Source organism: Antechinus flavipes, chromosome 1 (genome assembly GCF_016432865.1).
Source record: "Antechinus flavipes isolate AdamAnt ecotype Samford, QLD, Australia chromosome 1, AdamAnt_v2, whole genome shotgun sequence".
Lineage (NCBI taxonomy): Eukaryota > Metazoa > Chordata > Mammalia > Dasyuromorphia > Dasyuridae > Antechinus > Antechinus flavipes.
In genome coordinates this window covers 402,215,958-402,237,741 of record NC_067398.1, presented here as the reverse complement: position 1 = coordinate 402,237,741, position 21,784 = coordinate 402,215,958, and the positions used below count along the sequence as shown (strand labels likewise).

The following is a 21,784-nucleotide window of genomic DNA, read 5'->3' as shown; positions in this document are numbered from 1 at the left end:
AAATTGAAGCAACCCTGTGACTATGTCTCCTCATACTTCTAAGAAATTACTTTAGATACCCTATCTCCATAAATAGTTTTAGATTAGGATTTTTCATGTGATTGATAATAACAATATCATAAAATATTATAATCTCTTGTATACTTCTGAAGTGTGACATTTTCACTAAAGAAGTAAATGAGGGGGCAGCTAATTGGTGTAGTGGATAGAGCACCAGCCCTAAAGTCAGGAAGACCTGAATTCAAATCTGGTCTCAGACACTTAACACTTCCTAGCTGTGTGACCCTGGGCAGTCACTTAACCCCAATTGCCTCAGCAAAAAAAAAAAAAAAGAAGAAGAAGAAGAAGAAGAAGAAGAAGAAGAAGAAGAAAAAAGAAGAAGAAGAAAAAAGAAGAAGAAGAAGAAGAAGAAGAAGAAGAAGAAGAAGTAGTAGTAAATGTGTAGGGACCATCTGTTATTATATACTACTATTTTTGCTTTAAACATGAAAATGTTTGAACAATGCTTTACTAGAAGCCCACAGGTATCCCTGGTTTCTCAAAGGCTGTCAGTGAAATGCCAGCTAGCAGGCTGTTTATTCAAAGTGAACAAGCTTACTTGCCAAGCTGTGTTACCTGAAGTTCATGGAGCTATAGCCCTAAAAGGCTGCCATGACAACCCAAGCAAGGAAATAGTCAACTCAGGCATGAAAGGAGGAGCACTATTTCAATCAGTAGTGTAAGCCACTAATTTAAAGACACCCAGGTATGAAATTTATGTCTGCAGGTGTGAAATCATGGCTGCTGTGGATATGTACAGATAAGAGCAGAGATGGGATGTCTCAGAATTATTCTGTAAAGAGTAGGATTAGAATATGGCCAGTTTCCAAGGACTCTGCATTGCCTCTCAATTACTTGTTGTATAATCTAACCCTTTAATTTCTAGTCTCAAATCCTGTTGATAAGGCATGAGAGTTTTTCCAGTTACTTTTTATGAGGTACTAAATCAAGCTGTCTGGACCAGTAAATTCAGCTGCAGAGAAAGAAAAGACCATAGGCCATATCCCCTATAGAACAATTCCCTTTGCACAGGAGAAAAAAACCAAATAAACATACCAAAATATGTGCTGCAGCTGTAGATGACATCTCAAGTCCAGTTAAAATAAAAATGGATGAATTACAGAGAAACACAGGTAAAATGGCAACTTGGAATCAGCATAACCTGTCGTGATCTCTGTTATTTAAGTATAAATATTTCATCAAAATAAATCACAAAATAAAGATAAGTGCCATCCCTCTGGGATGGTACTAATTTATCTTGTTTGTACACAGTGATTTGCATGTAGTCTTCCTACTTTGATCTGAGTTCAAATTTGACCTCAGACATTTACAAATTATCTTTTTTGCCTCAGATTTCTCAACTGTAAAATGAGAACAAGAACAGCACCTGCCTCAAAAGTTTGTTGAAGATCAAATGAGATAACTGTAAAGCACTTCACACAGTGCCTTGCACATAGTAGGCACTACATAAATGCTTATAAGAAATGTGAGTTTCTTGAGAGTATGAATTATTTTTTGCCTCTCTTTGTATTTTCAGTGTTCGGGACAGAATGGGTGCTTAAAAAATGCTTGCTAAATTTAAGACAACTCTGAGTTACTATTACATACCTCTCAGACTGGCTAAGATGACAGGAAAAGATAATGATAAATGTTGGAGGGATGTGGGAACACTGGGTTATTAGTACACTGGAGTACTAGTACTGGATATTAGTACATTAGTATTAATGTAATAAAGTATACATTAGTACACTATATACACTAACTGTGTATACAATTAGTACACAGGACAACTGTGGAGTTGTGAAGTGACCCAACCATTCTGGAGAGCAATTTGGAACTATGCCCAAGGGGCTATCAAAATGTGCCTACCCTTTGATCCAGCAGTGTCTCTACTAGGTCTGTATCACAAAGAGATCATTAAAAAGGGAAAAGGACCCACATATGCAAAAATATTTGTGGTAGCTCTTTTTGTAGTGGCAAAAAATTGGAAACTGAGTGGACGTCTATGAACTAATGCTAAATGAAGTGAGTAGAACCAATATAACATCGTACACAGCAATAGCAAGATTATACAACAATCAATTCCGATGGACGTGGCTCTTTTCAATAATGAGATGATTCAGGCCAGTTCCAATGGTCTTGGGATGAAGAGAACCATCTGCATCCAAAAAGAAGACTGTGGGGAATGAATATAAATCACAACATAATATTTTCACATTTTTGCTGTTGTTTGCTTGATCTTTTTCTCATTTTCCCTCTTTTTGATCTGATTTTTCTTGTACAGCATGATAAATATGGAAATGTATATAAAAGAATTGTACATGTTTAACATATATTGGATTACTTGCTGTTTAGGGGAGGGGGTGGAAGAAAAGAAGGGAAAAAAATTTAAAACACAAAGTTTTGCAAGGGCGAATGTTGGAACCTATCTTTGCATGTATTTTGAAAATAAAAAAGCTATTATTTTTTAAAAGCTTGTTAATTGATTTTAATGTCTGAATAATTTCTAATGCTGGCATATTTTATTTTTGATTTCAAAAATGAGCATTAATTACCATAACTCTTCCTTCTCTCTCTCAGATCTTTGAAGCTGACTTGGTCTCAGAGAAGAGCCCAGGTGTAAAGGGCTTAACCTCTGAGTAGATACACTGGAATCAGATGACCGAGCACTTAAGGCTAATTATTTATTGGACAATACTCTATTAGCATATGCTTGGAAAATGGCCCTTCCCACTATTCTGTGCTGGTTCGATCTTTTGGTGTATACAGAGAATTGTGGGAAGGATTAGGGGGTGGAGTAAAACAAGCCAGAGTCACTTTTGAGGTGGATGAGGAAAAGGGAGGTAGTGGAGAGTTGTGTCCATTCCCTTCACTCCCCTCCCATGCTCTCCCCTCTCCCCCGCCAAAGATCAAGAATAAAGACCAAGAACTTTTGCTTAACCTGACTCCGGCTGATTCTAAGGCATTCAGGGGGCTAACCCGGAGTATGTGTCTCCACTGTTGAGGATTATTTCAATCTAAGCCCCCCAGCTTTAGAGCCTCCTCTGGGTGCTAGAACAGAAGCTGTCCCATGACCAACTAGCTTCATCCTAAGAATGCTTTGGTCACAGGACATCCTATCATCCACTCAGTATCTAACTACTGGCTGAGGCTTTCTACAGAAGATCTAATCAGCCCATACAACTGAAGTTTCTGTGTTTCTCTTGCATGAGCTCTTCTGTCTTAGCAGACAGAGGCAGTAGCAGAGGGGGGTAAAAAAGAATCTTGGACTTAAAATTAGAAGACATCTGGGCTCAAATTCTGACTGATTCTTACTAGATGTGCAACCATGGGCAAGTCACTTAGCCTCTATAAAGCTCAGTTTCACTCTCTATAAAAAGAGGAAGACAATAATACTCCCTAAACATTTCCTTAAAAAATTGTTATAAGAGTCAAATGAGATTTTTTTTGTAAAGCACTAGATCTACAGTCAAAAAGACATGAGTTTAAGTCTAATGTTACACAATTCCTAGCTGTGTGACTTTGGGCATGTAATGTCGCTGCTGTTTGCCTCAGTTTCCTCAACAGTAAAATTGGGATTATAAATGTACCTGCCTCTCAGGGTCATTGTAAAGATTAAGTTGCATAATATTTGTAAAATGCTTAGCACAATGAGATATTCATTAAAACTTTTTTTGGATACACACACACACACACACACACACACACACACACTCACACACACACACACATACATTTTATATATACATATATACATACATACATATATATATATATACACACACATATACACACATATACATACATACACACACACACACACACATATATATAGATAGTGGATTTTTCCTTAAGAAGGTAACTTAGATGTTTTTAGGAAGTAGAATGTGGATCTAAAGATAATTCCTTTGTAAGTTAAAGAATATCATCAAGAATAGGACTATTTTGCAATCTTCTACTAGCAGCCTTACTCCTGACATTTGGGGCCTCATTACTTTGGAAGCCACAGACTGAATAATTTTAAGGACTGATTTTCTGTGTCTTGAAGAACTTGAACCTATGCTGTATAAAGATATTGACTTGTTGATTTTAAGTGCACATATTTTTGTCCATCATAATTCTCTGCTATTTGGTCTCTTTCTTTGGAGAGGAAGGGGCAAACGTGACTTCATTGGTGTATCCCCTTCCTTTTGAGGAAACTCCTTATGTCAACACAGAGCTGCAATTGTTCTGCAATTTAGAGTTGTCTGGGGGTCATGAGAAATTCAATGACTTGCCCAGGACCACAAAAACAATGATGTATCAGGAGCAAAACTTGAACCCCAGGCTCCTTTTATGGAAGCCAGCTTCTCTAGCTACCATACTGTGCTGTTTTCAACTGCTGCTCTCCAACATATTAATGTATTTAGCTAAGCATGGATTGCTTGCTAATCATAGGAGCTTAGGTCCAGAACTTGAAGGGATCTCAAAAGGTTTCAGGTACTAATGGAATGTAAGTTCTAAAGGATTCTTCTATAATTCAACTTCCCTTTTCTTAAATTAGTGTTTTGTTAAATCATTTGATACAAGGCATGAAAATTCTGTTTACCTGTCCTGTGGTAGGACTGATGAAGCTAAAGGATAACAAATGGAAAACATTTTAAAAGCAGCTACCTTCCTGTGGCTTCTTCATGTTAGTAAGAATAAGTTTGCTCTTTGAGTCTATTTGTAAATTCAACTTTGGTGCAATTCAAACATCACGGGGCCAAAAGATAGTGTTCTTTAAAAGATTAAAGAAAGTAGTGAAAAGTTAACTAGGAATGTGGTTTCCTAAAGTACACCTGGCTGAACCATACCAGTAACCAGAAGCAGACCACTAATAATGCTCAACTGATGTTTCTGTTTTTCAGATATTATGCTTTGCAAAAGAGCTAACTAACTGATCTACTTCTTAACTCTAAGGAAGTAACTTCAACAAGGCTTGAATCACTTTGTATTTGTAGCCCCAGCTCTTACAACAATGCCAGATACACAGTAGGCAATTAAATGTTTATTGATTTACTGAAAATTAAGGGAAATCCTTATCAGAAATCATCTTCCAATGCATAGTGGTAAGGCTTCAGATGCATGTTTAAGCATCACTTTAAGCTGAGATATTAACAGATAATGTCAAGATACTAATTTATAAAAACAAAACAAAGCAAAAACAAAGAGGACCACTAGTAAATGCAGAGGCAGGAAAAATTGACTTACCTGTGCTACCTCCTCGAAATCTTCGTGACGTTTCTGCAACGCTCTGGCCCTGTGAAGCGATTTGCCCACGCCAGTATGTTTGCTTAGAAATGCTTCTCCATGGTTTTCAATCCAGTCCAACACCTAGAATGGAATACAAAATGATGTCATTATGAAAATAACAGCTCTCTTAATGCTTCTAAATGTTGGTCAGTAAATATTAAATTTTGCCATGGAAAAAACTATGATAACAGGATCCAATTTTGAATAGAAATTCGACTGCTGATGACAGTGGTATACAATGGGCTTTACAGTCAAATCTTATATCATCTTTTCCGTTATAGGACTTTAATCAAATCTTACATTAAATGCCACACTAAAAGTAGAAATTTAATTATTTAGATATTACATGAACTAAATAGCTGAGAAGACTCAGTTAACATTGAACTTTGTAAAATAATTTATAGCTTTGAAAATGAAAATTAACACTCAACTTGTACATCAACCAGATAATTTCTAATGTACATTAAGAAAATACAAGTTTATTAACTAGATCATAAGAAAACAAAGAAGTAAATCCAAAAGATGATTTAGACTCTCCTTTTTATTTAACCAACAATACAGTTCAAAGACGAGGGTTTTCAGCTACAATTCTATAACTGAATTATTTTATTTTCTCTTCTTTCTAACCACTGCATAAATACGATTAGTCAAAATAAAGAAGTTAAGCTATTTAATGACAGCCATTCTCACTTATCACTACAATACACTGAATAGTTTGCTGGCTCTCCTTCACCTAAAAAAAATCATGGATAATTAACTATACCTAAATATAATGCTTTTATTATAATAACTGCATATACCTTCTGACTCTCTTTTCTTCTAAATGTGATGAATGAGGATTGAAAGCATATAACTATCATGTAAATCACTAAATTAAAAATGGAGTTTTTTATTCCAATAATTAAATCATAATTTAACAAAATTACCAATAATTAAAAAGTACAACATATAATAATGTCTGAATACTGCACTATAATTCTGACCATCTTCTGTATTATAGTAAAATTATAAGAATCAATAGTCATCATGAAAAACTGGATTGAGTATCTTGGTAATATTTATAACTTTGATTAGCAGATCAAAATGATTCTTTTAGAAAATTTTTTTAAAATGGTGACCACAGAACTAACACTATATCTTCTGGGACTGACAGCAGCATAGGGATATAAGATCTCTTTATACTTTGTTAACTGAAAAATAGAGATCTCTCTGCTCTGCACTGTGGGAGCTAATTGAGTGACAATTAGGCCTCCGGAGAGAAAGAGGAAGCAGCTGATGGAGGCTATCTCCATAACATTCAGAACTTTCCCCAAGCAAACCAGAGCCAATGTAATTAACTAGCAGGCAGCTATGGGACTATTCTTCAGACATTAGGTAACTCTTATGCATTTAGTTTTTCTCTAAAGTAAATGTCACATATAATACATTTGTGATGCTTTAGAAATCTCTGAAATTACTGTCAACATGTCTTGTTGGATAAGCAGAAACAGAAAAGAGGCCAGGTTTTAAAGCCCCAATCTTGATATTCTAATTTCTAGGTTATTCTCTTCAGGACCTCTAACTTTAGGCCAATTTAGGTTTTAAGGAAATAGGGAAAGTAGGACAATAAACCTATGAACATAAGGGTATTCTGCTTTATACTCGAAGCTGGTTACTCAACAATAGCCATTTTTCCAGGCACCTGGAATCAAAAAATAATTTAATAAATATTCCCATCTTTTCATCACATCCTGCTGGTTTTTCCTCTGTAATCTTTCTTGAATCTATCTTTTACTTTCCGTTCTCATTGCCACCACTTTAGGTGACATCCTCACTACTTCTGGACCACCGCCACAACTTCTGGCTGGCCTACCTGTCTATTACTGTCAGATTAGTATTTCACAAACACTGCCCTCCATCATGTCACTTCCCCATTCAAAACTTTCAATGTTTTCCCATTACTGGACAGGGGAAAGTAACTAGATACGAGCTGGCATTCAAAGCCCGCTCCAGCTGACTCCATTCAACCTGACACCCCAACACTAAGCCTCTGCTGAAGCCAGGCCAGCCTACTCATTGTTTTTCCCAGACTGATTATCTCCTGATTCATTCAGCTAAATGCATTCTACAAGCCAAACTCAAAGCTGACGTTGACAGACTTTGTTAATGTATTCTCCTTGCCTGAAATACCTTCTACCTTGTATTTACTTATCAATATCCTCCCCATCTTTCAGGAAGCCCCATCTCCGTTTCTTTTCAATCACTACATAAAGTACCCATTACTTATACTGTTCATTTTAGTACTTGGGGAAAAAAGGCAGAGATCTCCCACAGCATCCAGAGCCATCTCCAGTCATTCTGCTCTGTATCTGTACTGGACCCAGCTGGCTCTAGTGAAGAACCTGAGACCGGTGACTTTGCATAGCCCTCCCTCCCTTAAATCTTTTTTTTCTTTCTTTCTTTTTTTTTTTTTTTCCCCTTTTTTGCTGAGGTAATTGGGGTTAAGTGACTTTCACAGGATCACATGGCTAGGAAATGTCTAAGGCCAGATTTGAATTCAGGTCCTCCTGACTTCAGGGCCGGTGCTCTTTCCACTGCACCACCTAGCTGCCTCTCTTCCCTTAAATCTAATGCATTTACATGTCATGGCCTTGTCTTCCTGATGTCAGGGCCTTCAAAGGCAAAGGATAGACACCACCACCACCATTTAAGAACAAAACTAGATATACTCCTGAAGACTGAGGACAGAGACTTGAAGAACAACACCTATATCTAGTACAAAAGTCACCAAATGACAAAGAAAAATAGCAACTAGGGTTAGGAAAGAAACCAGGATATTTTCCTATCCCTGAAGCCACAGTTTTAATAAGGTGAAGAGAGTTTTAAAAAAAAAAAAAACCGCATTCAAAAACAAAACAAACAAACAAAAAAACCCTTTAATTGATTTTCTCAGAAAAAATAATTATGACAACGTTGTAAATCAAAAGGGCATTTGATACAATCAAAACCAAATGGAATTTTTAAAAATTATTCACTATTTCTGAATACTTAATAAAAAGACAAACTATGTAGCACTTTATATAGAGTTCTGAGCCTGAAATCACAAAGACAAGAATTCAAATATGACCTGAGACACTTAACTAGTTCTGTGACTGAGCAAACCACTTGATACTGTGTACCTTAGTTTCCCCAATTGTAAAATAGTAATAATAATACTATCTATCTACCAGGGTTACTGTGAGGTTCAAATGCAATTAATATTTATAAAGCCCTGAAATCAGTAGGCACTTAATAATTTCTTGTTCTCTTATTTCCTTGCTTAGACCATTGTTTCTCATCATGATTCAGGTCAGTTCCAATGATCTTGTGATGAAGAGAGCCACCTGCACCCAGAGAGAGGATTGTAGTGATTGAGTGTGTATCACAAAATAGCATTTTCGCTTTTTTTTCTTGTTTGCTTGCATTTTATTTTCTTTCCCATTTTTTTCCTTTTTGATCTGATTTTTCTTGGCAGTATGATAATTGGGGAAATATGTCTAGAAGTATTGCACATTTTAACATATATTGGATTACTTGCCATCTAGGGAAGAAGATGGAGAGAAGGGAAGAACCTTCCCTTGTGTTCCTTGAACACAAGGTTTTGCAAGGATGAATGTTGAAAAATATCTATGCATATGCTTTGAAAATTAAAAACTTTAAAAGTGTCCTTAATGAAATGGACTTAACCCTAGCAACTGAAAAGTCTATTATCCAAATTGTGTGACAGAATATAAGCATATCACAGCATAAAATGTGTTAGGGTGTCAAGAAAGGTTCTTGTTGAACTCCAGCTAACCCCTGCCTTGAGAAAATATTTTGATTCTGAGGAAAATGGCAAAAAAAACTCCACTGGGATGAATCTGGTCTGGGAGATTATTGATTACTCTTGCTCTGAGACTCCCTCAAAAAACTTAGTTTTTTCCCCCAGAAGCTACTATGGCATGATGCCAGAATTGGGCTTCAGAAGACCTAGATTCAAATCTCTCATTTGACATTTACTGAGTGATCACAAGTAAATTATTTAATTTCTCTAAATTTCAGTTTTCTACAAAATGAATATCATAATAATTGGTACTACATATTTTACAGGGTTTGTTGGGAGGCTCAAATGAAATAATATGTTGGGTATTTTACAAACTGAAAAGCACTATATATAATATTTCAAATATAGTCCTACCAGTTCAGCCCTGTGGCTTCTAGAAACATCTTTCTACAAATCTGCTAAGTGAATCTTATCTCTTATTCCTCTAGTTCTCTTAGTTCTCTAGTGGAGAACTCTGGATTGAGATCAAATACAGGTTCTTTCTTCTTCTTCTTTTTTAAAATTAAAGCTTTTTACTTACAAAACATATGCATTTCTCAGCACTGACCCTTGCAAAGCTTTCTGTTCCAAATTATCCCCTCCTTCCCCTCACCGCCTTCCTAGATGGAAAATATTCCAATACATATTAAATATGTTAAAATATATGTTAAATCCAATATATGTATACATATTTATACAGTTACCTTGCTACAAAAGAAAAAATGGATCAAGAAGAAAAAAAACAGGAAAGAAAACAAAATGCAAGTAAACAATAACAGAAAGAATAAAATACTATATTGTGTTCCACATTCTGTTCCCTTGGTTTTCTCTCTGTGTGTAGATGTCTCTCTTTATCATTAAACAATTGGAATTGATTTGGTTCATCTCATTGTTGAAGACAGCCACGGCCATCAGAATTGATCACTATATAGTATTGCTGTTACCATGAACTCATTTCACTCAGCATCAGTTCCTGTTGGTCTCTCCAGGCCTCTCTGAAATCATCCTGCTGGTCATTTCTTACAGAACAATAGTATTCCATAGCATTCATATACCACAATTTATTTAGCCATTCTCCACTTGATAGGCCTCCACTCAGTTAATACAGGTTCCTTCTAAGGCTACTCAGGCCTATCTCCTTGTCTGACTCCAGACCTTCAAACTTAACTTAGATGCATTGATTTTATATGGTCTCCCAAATGACACTACCATCAGATTGCTATGACATTTTCCAGGTTAAGCCTAGACTTGATACTGAAAGATGACTGAGGGAATACCGTATGATCAAATTCAGTGAGTCTGCTGTCGTCCCTATTTAAAAATTCTATTATTCACAACAGTTGAATTTGCATTATGTCTCATCTTTCCTCATCTGAGTAAGCATCTTGAAGAGAGGAACTATATATCTGACTTCCTAGATCCACAAAAAGGAGTATCTCCCTCTTAAATGCACATGGGTCCTGTCATTAAAGCTGATTGTTAAGTGGCTGTTCATATAGAGCTAAGCATTTTTTCTAAAAATTTTAAGGAAACATGCCCTCAGCTGGGACTTCTATATTAGTCACCTGACTTAAAGGCACATATAAAAAGCAGTTAAATTGTTTATGTGACTGAAAATCCTTTGAGGACACATTACGAAACTTGGGCATTGCTCATTCCTAAAGAAATGTCTCAATGACAACTTCAAGATCTCTTAACCTCCAAGTCTGGATTTAATGGAATGTGTCCCTGGGCATAACGCCAATACCAGGCGGAAGAAAACTATCAAATATTTTAAGCCTGAAAGGAATGTAAAGAGATGCATAAATAATAGCTAGGCTACATTCAACTTTTAAAATTTGACAGAAAGGCCACAGAGTCCATTTCATTCTTCTTAGTTACAACACAATCTGTCTACCCTGCATTTCTTATATATCTAGTTCTTTTCTAACAGAAAAAGGGAGTATGTCATTAGCAAAATGGGCAGTTAAGTGACTCAGTGGATAGAGTTTAGGGCTTGGGGTCAAGAAGACGAGTTTAAATCCAGTCACAGACAATAACTATATAATATATGACAAATCACTTAACCTGTGTCTTGCCTCAATTTCCTCATCTATAAAACAGAGATAATAATAGCACCTGCCTCTAAGAGGTGTTGAAATGATAAAAAGAGATACTCTTTGGATAGCCCAGTATCTACACGTTGTAGGTGCTATCTTAAGGTTAGCTATTATTATTGTTATCACAAGCAAAATAAAATACAGGTAAATAATAAATCCTAGAACATATATTATGTAAAGCCAGTTTTGAAAATGAAAAAAAAAAAGGAAAAATAACAAATCAAGGAAGATCAGAAGATGATTTTTTTTTAATGGCCAAATTTCTTTTTAAAATAAAGTTGTTTTTTTAAGTTTTTAATAAAGTTAGGGCAGCTAAATGGCGTAGCAGATAGAGCACTGGCCATGAAGTCAGGAGGATACGAGTTCAAATCCAGCCTTAGAAATATAATACTTTCTAGCTGTGTGATCCTGAGCAAATCACTTAACCCCAAATGCCTCAGCCAAAAAAAAAAAAAATAATAATAATAATTAAATAAAGTTTCAATGATGTAATAGAAAAAGTCAGCTATTGATCAGTTTTTTTTTCCCCCCAACTCCTAGTCCATTGCCTGATATCTTCTTCATTCCTGGCCCCCACAAAAAAAAGAAATGCTAAGTGCTAATAAATTTCCCATAAAGGCAAGAAGAATTCAATCAAGCAGTCAAGAAAGACAAAAGAAATTCAGTCCATCAACAAAGGCCTACTATGTGCCATGCATTGCAAAAAGAAATGGTAAAGTGTTAATAAATTTCCAACATGATAAGAGGGATTAAATCAAGTAGCCAATAATTAGATCTCCAAAACCATGACAAAGGAAATTAGATCCATTAACAAAGACCTACTATGTGCCATTAACTGCAAAAAGAAATGGTACCGTGCTAGTAAATTTCCAACATGACAAGAGGGATTAAATCAAGTAGCCAATAATCAGCTCTCCACCCCATGACAAAGGAAATTAAATCCATTAACAAGGGCCTACTGTGTGCCAAACAACAAATACATTTTTTAAAAAGAACACTGAAATGTCATACAGGGATCTAAAATAATTAAAGACAGTCATATAATCAAAGTTGATATTCAACACCAAAGTCTCCCTGGGGATGCTCTGTGTTTGGCAGTTTGTAATAGACTTCGCAGCTTTCCAAAGAATTCCTCATCAACAGTTGTAACTTAAATCTGTCCAAATAACATTTTAAAGAAATGCTTGTTAAATTTTTCAAGCCAAAACATTTGCAGAACAAGAGGTTTCATTCATCAAAGCCCAGGGCTCGGCTGGCTAACCACAGGCATTTCCCAATCTAGCTCCTTCCCCCAAGCCAACCCAAGTGGAGCCAGTAGCACTGCTGCTTATCTGGGCGCCCGGTGACCCTCCCTAACAAAAGCACTCACATCCCAGCTGCTGCTCTCCTCCCAGGCGCACCAGCCGGGTCGCTCTCGCCAGGGGCAGAAGAACCAGGGGAGACAGCCTACATTCTTCCAGGGGGGGTAGCGGTCCCAATGCTGACTCCTTTTCCTGTTCAGATCAAGCAGGAAGCAGCAGGATGTGATGTGATTTAGGTTCCTCTGTTTCAGTGCCCTCTAATGGATGAAATGGCACCTTCGGAGGCAAGGGCTATTCCAAAAGCCCAGGCTTTTGTCAGGAGAGCTGTTAGAGGGATTTTAGGCCTTTCCCTCCACCACAATGATACATAGAATCAAATCTCACAATCCTAGAGTTAAGGCTAGAAATGACCTTTGATATCTTCAAGTCCAACCCAGAGGAAGTTAAATGATTTTTACAAGGATAGGGATAATAAAAGCTGACTTAGAATTTGAATGTTGGTCCTCTGATTCCAAATTCAACAGCCTTTCTACTGTTCATTCAGCTTGAAAGCCTGTGGTTTAGTGGTCCACTGCCTGAGAAATATCAAAAGCTTATAATGTCTCACCAGCAATGTGAGGGAATTAATTTTCCTTTAAAAACTTGTATTTCGACTGTTTTGGTTGGAAATCTTTTCTAAATCCAGTAACATGAATTAACCTTTTTTTTTTGATGACAGCAGCATCACTGTAAAACATTGTTTCTATAATAAATAGCCTCAAACAACTTATATTAAAAAATATTTTGTGTACTTATGATTTTTTCCCCCTACCTATTCCCTCGATGTCCAGAAAATGTTACTTGCTGTTATCTATGTTACCTATTTTCTTTGGCTCTCCATGATTCCAAATCTTGTCCCCACATGCATCTTTCCTAGGTTTTTTTTTTGTTCATATTCTATGATGGGCTGAGGAAATCAAGCAGGTTAGAAATGTGTCAAAAAGAAAAATAAACACTCTCCAAATGAAGGCCTGAAGGGATCTGTTTATGAGGGCTATTTCACAGGTTTTATTTGCTTATTAACTTAATTATTTGTTAAATTATCAAGATCAATAGCATCAACAAATATTTATTACACAATTTCTATGTATAAAAGATATCAAAATATGAACATATGATGCCTCAAGAAGTAGCTAATTGGTAGTAAATAAAATACACCATGTATATTCTTTATTAACCAATCCCCAATGATCCTGGGACAAAACCAATAAAAAAAATTTCCAAAATTATTATATCATCTCTTAGTTTGTCACTTTTAAAGATTTGGAACTAAAAACAATCACTGAACTCATGGGAAGTCATTGGCATTTGACAGAAAACAAATATAACATTTTCAGCATCCTTTTATTTGTAGGCAATAATTAGCAAAAAATAATTCAACTCCCTGAGAAGAATTTAGAGGAGAAGGAATGATGATGATGATGATGATAGCATAATAATAATGACAGCTAGCATTTATATAATACTTTATGATTACAAAGTCCTTTATATCTTAATTCATTTAATCTTCACAACAACCCCATAAAGTATGTGCTATTATTATCCTCATTTCAAAGTAAATGGACACAAATGAGGTTATATGAATTTCCTAGGGCCACAGAACTAATGATATCAGAAACAAGATTCAAACTTAGGACCTCCTGACTTGAAATTCATATTCTATCCATTATGTCAATGAGTTACCTAAGTGATGAAGATACAGATGGTTTTTGATATATTAATGGAGACAGTATGAACACGAATGAGATCAGAAATATATTCCAGTATAGAAGAAACCAGTCAAAACATAAAATACTTTAACAGATGTATTGGAATTTTAAATGGACAATGCAATGTATGAATAAAAGTAGCCAAGTGTAGGAGAGAGACTTTATATTTCACATTTAATAGCAGACAAGATAAAATGAGTTTTCAAATAGATACTTGTGACTTTAAAAAATAGCATTAAATGAAAAGAAATAAAAATAAACACTTAATTGGACTGTTTTAAACATTTTTGACACTGAATTTGATGTTCTTTTTTAATACAACATCAAATCTTTTTTCCTGTTGCAAAATACTGACTTCCTTTGTGCTCCACCCCGAATTCTCTATAAAGCCAAAATTAACATATTTTTATTTGTTTTGGTTACTTCCTTGTTGAAGTCCTGTTGGCTTGGATAATTTAAATCATCAGTGATGTCATGTATTGAATTATTTTAACTTTAAAATGCTTTATTTTCTATAAAATGTTTTTGGAAAATCCTGTTAAAACTTATTAAATGTTTTAATATCTATGATTTTTAAGTTTATCAAATAAAAGCTATTTTAGATTATGTAAAATGAGATCAACCAATCTGACAGCATCACTTTCAACTCACTAAATACAAATTGGTGAACATTTCATTCTGAAAATGTCAATTCCCAGTGGTTGGCTCTGGGTAACAATCAGTATTATGTCATTATGAATTCAGAAAAAAAAGAAAATCACAGAATGAACTTATCTTTTGTTTTTCACAGTTGACATACAAAAATTTAACCAATTAGTGTCCCAAAAAAACAATTTTAAGATTAAAACTGTACTCAGGTTTTTGGTCTGCTTTATAATATAGCCAGTATAAACACACCCACACTCATATACCCCTTGTATATGGACATATGTGTATGTATATTTATCTATGTGTATGTATGTACACACATACACAGTTTCTGAAAGATAGCCTGTGCATTTGTTTTCTGATATATGAAGAAACACTTTATTTCAAATAGAAGTGGCCCATTTAGTCATGCTCTTCTATTTCTAGTACAGGCCAGGCTAAGCAAAGCCACATCATCCATCTTCTCGTGGTCCTCAATAAATTGGACACAGAAAGAAAAAAAAAAATTAGCTGACTAGAATAGAGAACTGGGGCCTTAGATTACTGATGAGCTTCTTTCCTACAAGGAGCCTGGGAACTCTGCCAGAGCAATTACACCAATGGCCCTCTCTTTTCTTCCTTTCCATCTCTTTCTCTAGGTATCTATCACTAACCTTCATCCTTTTTTTCTAGTACTACAAAGACAGACATGTCTAACTGGTTTTATGCCCTAGGTTTAAATTAGAATACCTGTGTAACTAGTTAATTCATTTTCTTGGATCTAAATTCCATAATGTGTAAAACAAATGGCTCAGAACAGATGGCTTGAGATGCTTTCCAATGCTAGATATGGTATTCTATGAACTATAACCCTTCTATTGCCATCTTGATAAATATTACATAAATCTTAATTCTCCTTCCCAAGGAACACAAATTGTTATTTAATATCCCTTGAATGGCTCAGAATTTATAGAGTTTAAATGATGCCTACAAAAATTGCATCATAGAAAAAGCCCTGGATTGAGATTGAAGAGATCTATCCTAGCGCTGTCATTTGTTATTTGAATGCCTTTGCAAGAGTATCTTAATCTTATACGACTCAATTTCCTCATCTATCAAATAGGTATTAGTGTTAGGCTGACCAAAACCTATAAATGTTGATTCAAAGAGTTCTGAAGGTTTAAATAATCAAGGGATAAAAAGGCTTCAAGGAAGTTTTAGAGTAAAGTAGATAAATCCAAGGTTAATTTCATAACTAAAATAAATAGATACTAAAAAGTAGATAAAATCAAGGTTAATTTCATAACTAAAATAATGTAGCAATAATAAGTTTTTTGATATATATACATTTTTACATGTAATATTTTAAAATATATTTTGGATAATTTTGGATAACATGATTAGAATTCAAATTTCCTTATGGAATCCTTAATCACATTATATTCAGAACATGATTCAGGAAACAGTTTATTAGATGATCACTGAAGCCCTTTTAGTTAAAAATTCTTAGAATTTAATGAGATATACTGTAATTAAAAATACAGTAGCAGACATTTAGTCTAGCCATGTATGATTTTTTTCCTATAAACTTAATTTAAGTGTGCTCAATAGTGTTAACATAGGAGCCTTCTCAAAAGTCATTGTTTCACTATTATCCTCTGTATTGGGACCCATAAGCTCTTCATTTTTTTTTTTATCCAATTTACTTTAAAATCAGAATTCAATATATTTCAAAAGAAACATCCAATCCATGGAGGACCTTAAAGTAGATGGAATTAGATACCCTCAAAGATAGAAAGGTTAATACTTAGTTGAACCTAGGGAATGAAGAGAAATATTCAACAGAAAAATTCAATATTCAAGTAAGTTTAAGAGAAAAATAGCAAGAGTGTGAGACAGGACAGAAACATTCTACATTTCAAGTACTACTTCTGCACGACCAACATAGGAATATTTTAAGTGGTAGGCTTTTTTTGCTCCATGATTATTTTCTTACCTATATGTAAACGAGGGGGGAAATGGAGGAAAGTAAAGAGGTTAAATTTAAGAGGGCAGTCTGTCAAATTCCACATCTATTTCCCATTTTTTTAAACTACAAAAGATCATTTTCTCTTTAGCATGTGAACTATTAAGAGTTCTGTAATTAACAAATAATCCTTTATTGTTACTAAGAGCATTTATGTTTTACTTTATTACTTACTATTTAGTATTTACATTCTTAATAAATTAGAATTCCTAAGCCATATAGAGTTTTTAGGGAAAGCAGTATGATGTGGCAAAAAGGTAATTAGAGTAAGTCAGGAGACCTTTATCAAGAGCTAACTCTGCTACTATGTGACTGTATGAAGATTCTCATCATCAGGTTCCCAATCTACAGATAAACACTGCCTATTCCAGTGCCCCTCCAGAGCAAAATAAGGAATTCCTAAAAGAAATCACTCTTTCATATCAAGAGAAACAATCAAAATTTATATCAAGTTTATGGCCAAGACCTGAACTGAATGGACTTTAACCTCGCTGAAGGATATTTAATCATTCTGATGAACACATCTACTTAAACTCATCTTTAGAAGTAATTGGAAATAAATTGAGATCACAATCATAGGCAAGGTTCTGAAGGAAATAGTAGAGTTAGTAAATACCAATTGAAACTTCACTACTGATGCAATGCTTCTCTGGGAATTAACAACCAAAGGCATTTTATGTTAAAGGCTTCTGGGAAATTGCTTCTGTTGACACATCAGGATAGCTGTTATGGAAGCTAGAAGCAGAACTGCCAAGAAAGCTCACCTCCCTTTCTTTACAACTCTCTCTCTCACATTTGGCCTGTCTTCTCCTGTGCCTCCTGTGCCCTCCTTTTGGCCATCCTTTTGGTTTCAAAACCCTTCACTTGTAGATTACATTTAAAGCTGGGCTCCATGATTCAGAATATTCTTTAACAATACCTTCTATCCCATCCCTCTCCAATTTTTCCCCCCTCACTGAAGCATTTCATGGTTGGATGTTTAACAATTATCTGAAGGTGGTCCAGCACTTTATTAAAGTAGTTCTCACCAAAGGATTAATGATTGATTAACCAATTATTAACTGATAGACTCAACCTTCCCAGGGCTTATTTGCATTTTAAAAGAGAAGCTTGTTAAGCAAAATGAATCTGAAATGAGTGGGATGCACTTGTGTAAATTTGAGCATCCCTACCTTCCCACACCCTCTCTTAGCACAAATAGCAAGAGTTGAGAAATCTAGCGGTGCACTTTGGAAAGACTGCCTGGCCCTGAGTTGAGCAGGAGATTTTTAACCAAGGATTTGTGAACTTTAAAGAGTTTTGACAACTATTTCAATATAATTAGCCTCCTTTGTAATTTTAAGTATTTTATTTCACCTATTTAAAAATATTACTGAGGGGGTGGGGGAGTGTCTATAGTTTTCACTCAACTCCCAAAGAGCCCCATGATACCAAAAAAAAAAAAAAATTAAGAATCCTAGCTCTAGAGGATGTCCAAAAGCATGGTAAAGAATTCAGAAAGATGGTTCAGTGGGAATGGTGATTGCTACAAGATTTCTGAGCCCTCCCCCATCTGTATTCATCTACACAGCTGCTTGACAAGTCAGGTACTGTAGAGAACCAGCCCACTTAGTGAAAGCTAGAGCTTTGGATTATATCCAGCATGCAGCAGTCCACAAACTTATTTGAGTTATCTTAGTGTAGGTCTTCTTGTGGCACAGAGGTGAACGTGGGTTCTAAAAGGCTTTGTAAACAGAACACAAAAAAGATTCTACTATGCTGGAAAGGAGCATTCTCACTGCTTTCTGTGTGCCAGCCTAGTTAAGTACAGAATTCTCTTTGGCCACCAATGTAGCAAAGAAAAATATAAAATGCTCTTCAATCTAGTGTGGCCTTTTCTCCTTCCAGAAAGTATAATGTCACAATGATGTAAAAGGGGGCAAATTGTGCTAACTATCACAATAACACTAGATTTGTCTTAGAAATTTTAGATAGCTGTTTATATTACAAATGTGAAATTCCTGTTCAAGGACCACTGGATACATATACTAGTGAAGGAATTGAATCATATAAATCTTAAGATTCTATAAATAAAGTAGGAAAACAAAAGGAAGTGGTAGAGAAATAGAAGTAGAGGTCACAGGTTCTCCTGGGAGAGACAAATAAGTGAGTTGGTAGCAATGGTTTTATGATGTGTCCAAAGGCAACAAGAAACATTTCATGAGACAGTCAGCTATTTCATATTATAGACCTCATGATACGCATTTACAAAAATAGCCCCATGAAAATAATTGTAGATTATGAGTCGCAGAAGATGAATTGGCAAAGACCATAAAGACCTAAATAAGGCTCTCTAAATTAATAAGTATTTAGTATATGTTAATCCTCATTGACCTGAAAGTAAAGGTCAGCATGGAAAAAGATAAAACAAAATTATTCACCATGTTCTCAGAAAATTTATTCCAATAGAGAGGCCAGAAGAGCATAGGAGACAATTTATTCAGCAACCATTTGATTTCCTTGCCAAAAATGATATGGTAGCCAAGGCAAAAATGATTAAAAACATAAATGCATTAGTAAAATCTCATGGAGAAATATTATGAAAGATTATAAGCAGCAAAACCTCATAAAATAGGAAAAAGCAGTGAAATAAAAATAAAAAAAAATTATAGAAAGCTTAAAGACTCAAAGGTGCAAAAGAAGCCCAATGACATTCAAAAGAAGATCAATAGGCAAAAGAATGGATGAAAAAATGGAAATAACCAATAAAATTTTTCATAAAAATAATTTCTCAATCACCTGCAATGAAGACAACACATTTGGCCTTTAATATAACAAATCATGATATTCTGAATTATGAAATAGAAACAGCAAAGAAAAGAAGAATAGCTAAATCAGAATGCTGTGGAGAAGTTTGCATAGAAAATGACATAATTTTAAGGGTTCGATTCTCAATCTATTTGAAAGACCAGAAAATAATAAAGCTTAAGGAAAAAAAAAAATCTTGGAACTATTCATTATCAAAAAGGTCACTAGAGAAAATGATAACAATTATTGACATGTACACCTCCATTTCAACAAATTTTTTTGAGAGTAATAAGCAAGATTATTCTTGATAAAGGTTTAAAATGAGAACAGATATGATTTTGCAAACAAGAATCTATAGTGAAATAAATCTGCAGTTATACAATTGACCAAAAGGTATAAAATAAAGTATCCTTAATAAATATTGTTTGTTCATTATTTTTAAGTACATGTTTCTGAAGAGCACAATATTGTCTTAAAGATTCTCTTTTAGCAAGGTATCTCTCAAGCATATATGGAAATGAATCAAGATTCTTGAAAGATAGTAAGACATAATTGTGTTCAAAGAATCCTGGCTTATTAATATTTAGGCACAAAGGAAGCAGACCATGTTAGACAGATGTGTTTGCCATTTCTCTGGAAGAGATCAAGCTCAGATTCCAAATAGAAGAAAGGGTCCCTTTACAGATGGTGAGATCCTCCAGCCTTTCCTAAGTATAAATGGCTTTGTACTAATTGCCTCAATACCGGAAACAATGAAAACCCAAATAAGTTCCCAATGTCTTAAGAGATATAGAGATTTGCATAGAAGTTGGCATTTAGATTCCCAACTTTTCCTTGAAACAAAGTTCAATTGTTATATTAAAAAAAATAAATAAATACATTGATGTTGAATGACTCTGAACCACGGAATGTCATAGTCAACAAAAAAAGCTTCATATTACCCTAAGGGAAACAGAGGGACACATGCTGGGCATGAATATCTTGTAACACATTACTGAGATATATAGGAGAAGTAAGGTAAGGAATGTAGAAGAAATGGATGGAATATGATCAATATCAATTGAAAGGAATTTTTATACTAAAAGGATCTATCAATTTAACTTATTAATGTTAAATTAATTACCTATTAAACAGTAACATGTTTGAAACATTGAACAAATAATGATAGCCTCTGACTTCAAGTGTCTTGCATTATTATTACTATTATTATTATTTTTACTAACCTGGGATTTCATTACAAGTTGTCAGAAACTCCCAGTGAAAAAATTCCCTTTACCTGGGCCAATCAAAACCTATTGTTCAATTTATAGTTTTAAGAGTTCCTGGTGCAGTGAGCAGTCTGAAATCCTAACTCAAAACTCATCTCTTTAAGCCATGGCTGGAGGCAGGATATAAAATGTATAAATATTAACAAAATACAAAGAAGAATGTGAGAGGACCAAAGCGATCCCAAGTATTTTAAAGAAACACAAATCCTTTTTAACTGAAGCTCTCCTGTCACTCTAATAAAAGAGGGTTTAAGATTTGGGCCTTAAAATGGAGAAAAAGATGTAGAAATACATTCCAAAAGAGAGGAGGGGAGAGAGTGCATGATAAATAAGGGATATAGCTGATAATTCAGTTTCATTAAAAGAATACCATATAAAAGGGAATATTGTAAAAATTAGGCTAGAAAAGTTCACTGAAGGCAGATGGCAGAGGGTCTTAAAGTCCAGGAAAATGACATTTATCCTATAACAACAACTTACATTTATATAGTGTTTAAGAATTAGAAGATGTCCCATAATGATGTGAAACAGATAATCTAGACAATATCATTCCCATTTACCACAGGAAAATATTGTGACTTCTGAGAGCCTGTCAATTTCTAGAGGTCATAAAGGAAAAAAGTCAGGCTTGAAGCCGAGTCTTAATGCCACATATTACATCTTTTCCCTTATATCAGCATTGCCTTAAAACAGTGGTTTCCAAAATGAAATCCTAAACCTCTGGGGATTGTGGAATGATCCCAAGAAGTACAAGATTAATTTATTATAGGAGAGAGTGATGAGTTACATTCCACC

General features: G+C 34.8%; 1 protein-coding gene across 2 annotated transcripts in view; it reads right to left on the bottom strand.

Moving 5' to 3' along the window:
- TRIO (trio Rho guanine nucleotide exchange factor) overlaps positions 1 to 21,784 on the bottom strand; it is a 485,555-nt gene that overhangs the window by 208,209 nt on the left and 255,562 nt on the right. For both annotated transcript variants that reach the window (XM_051969858.1, XM_051969859.1), the window contains one exon: positions 5,272 to 5,394. In XM_051969858.1, coding sequence (XP_051825818.1) covers positions 5,272 to 5,394 — 123 coding nt within the window. The remainder of the gene's footprint in view (positions 1 to 5,271; positions 5,395 to 21,784) is intronic.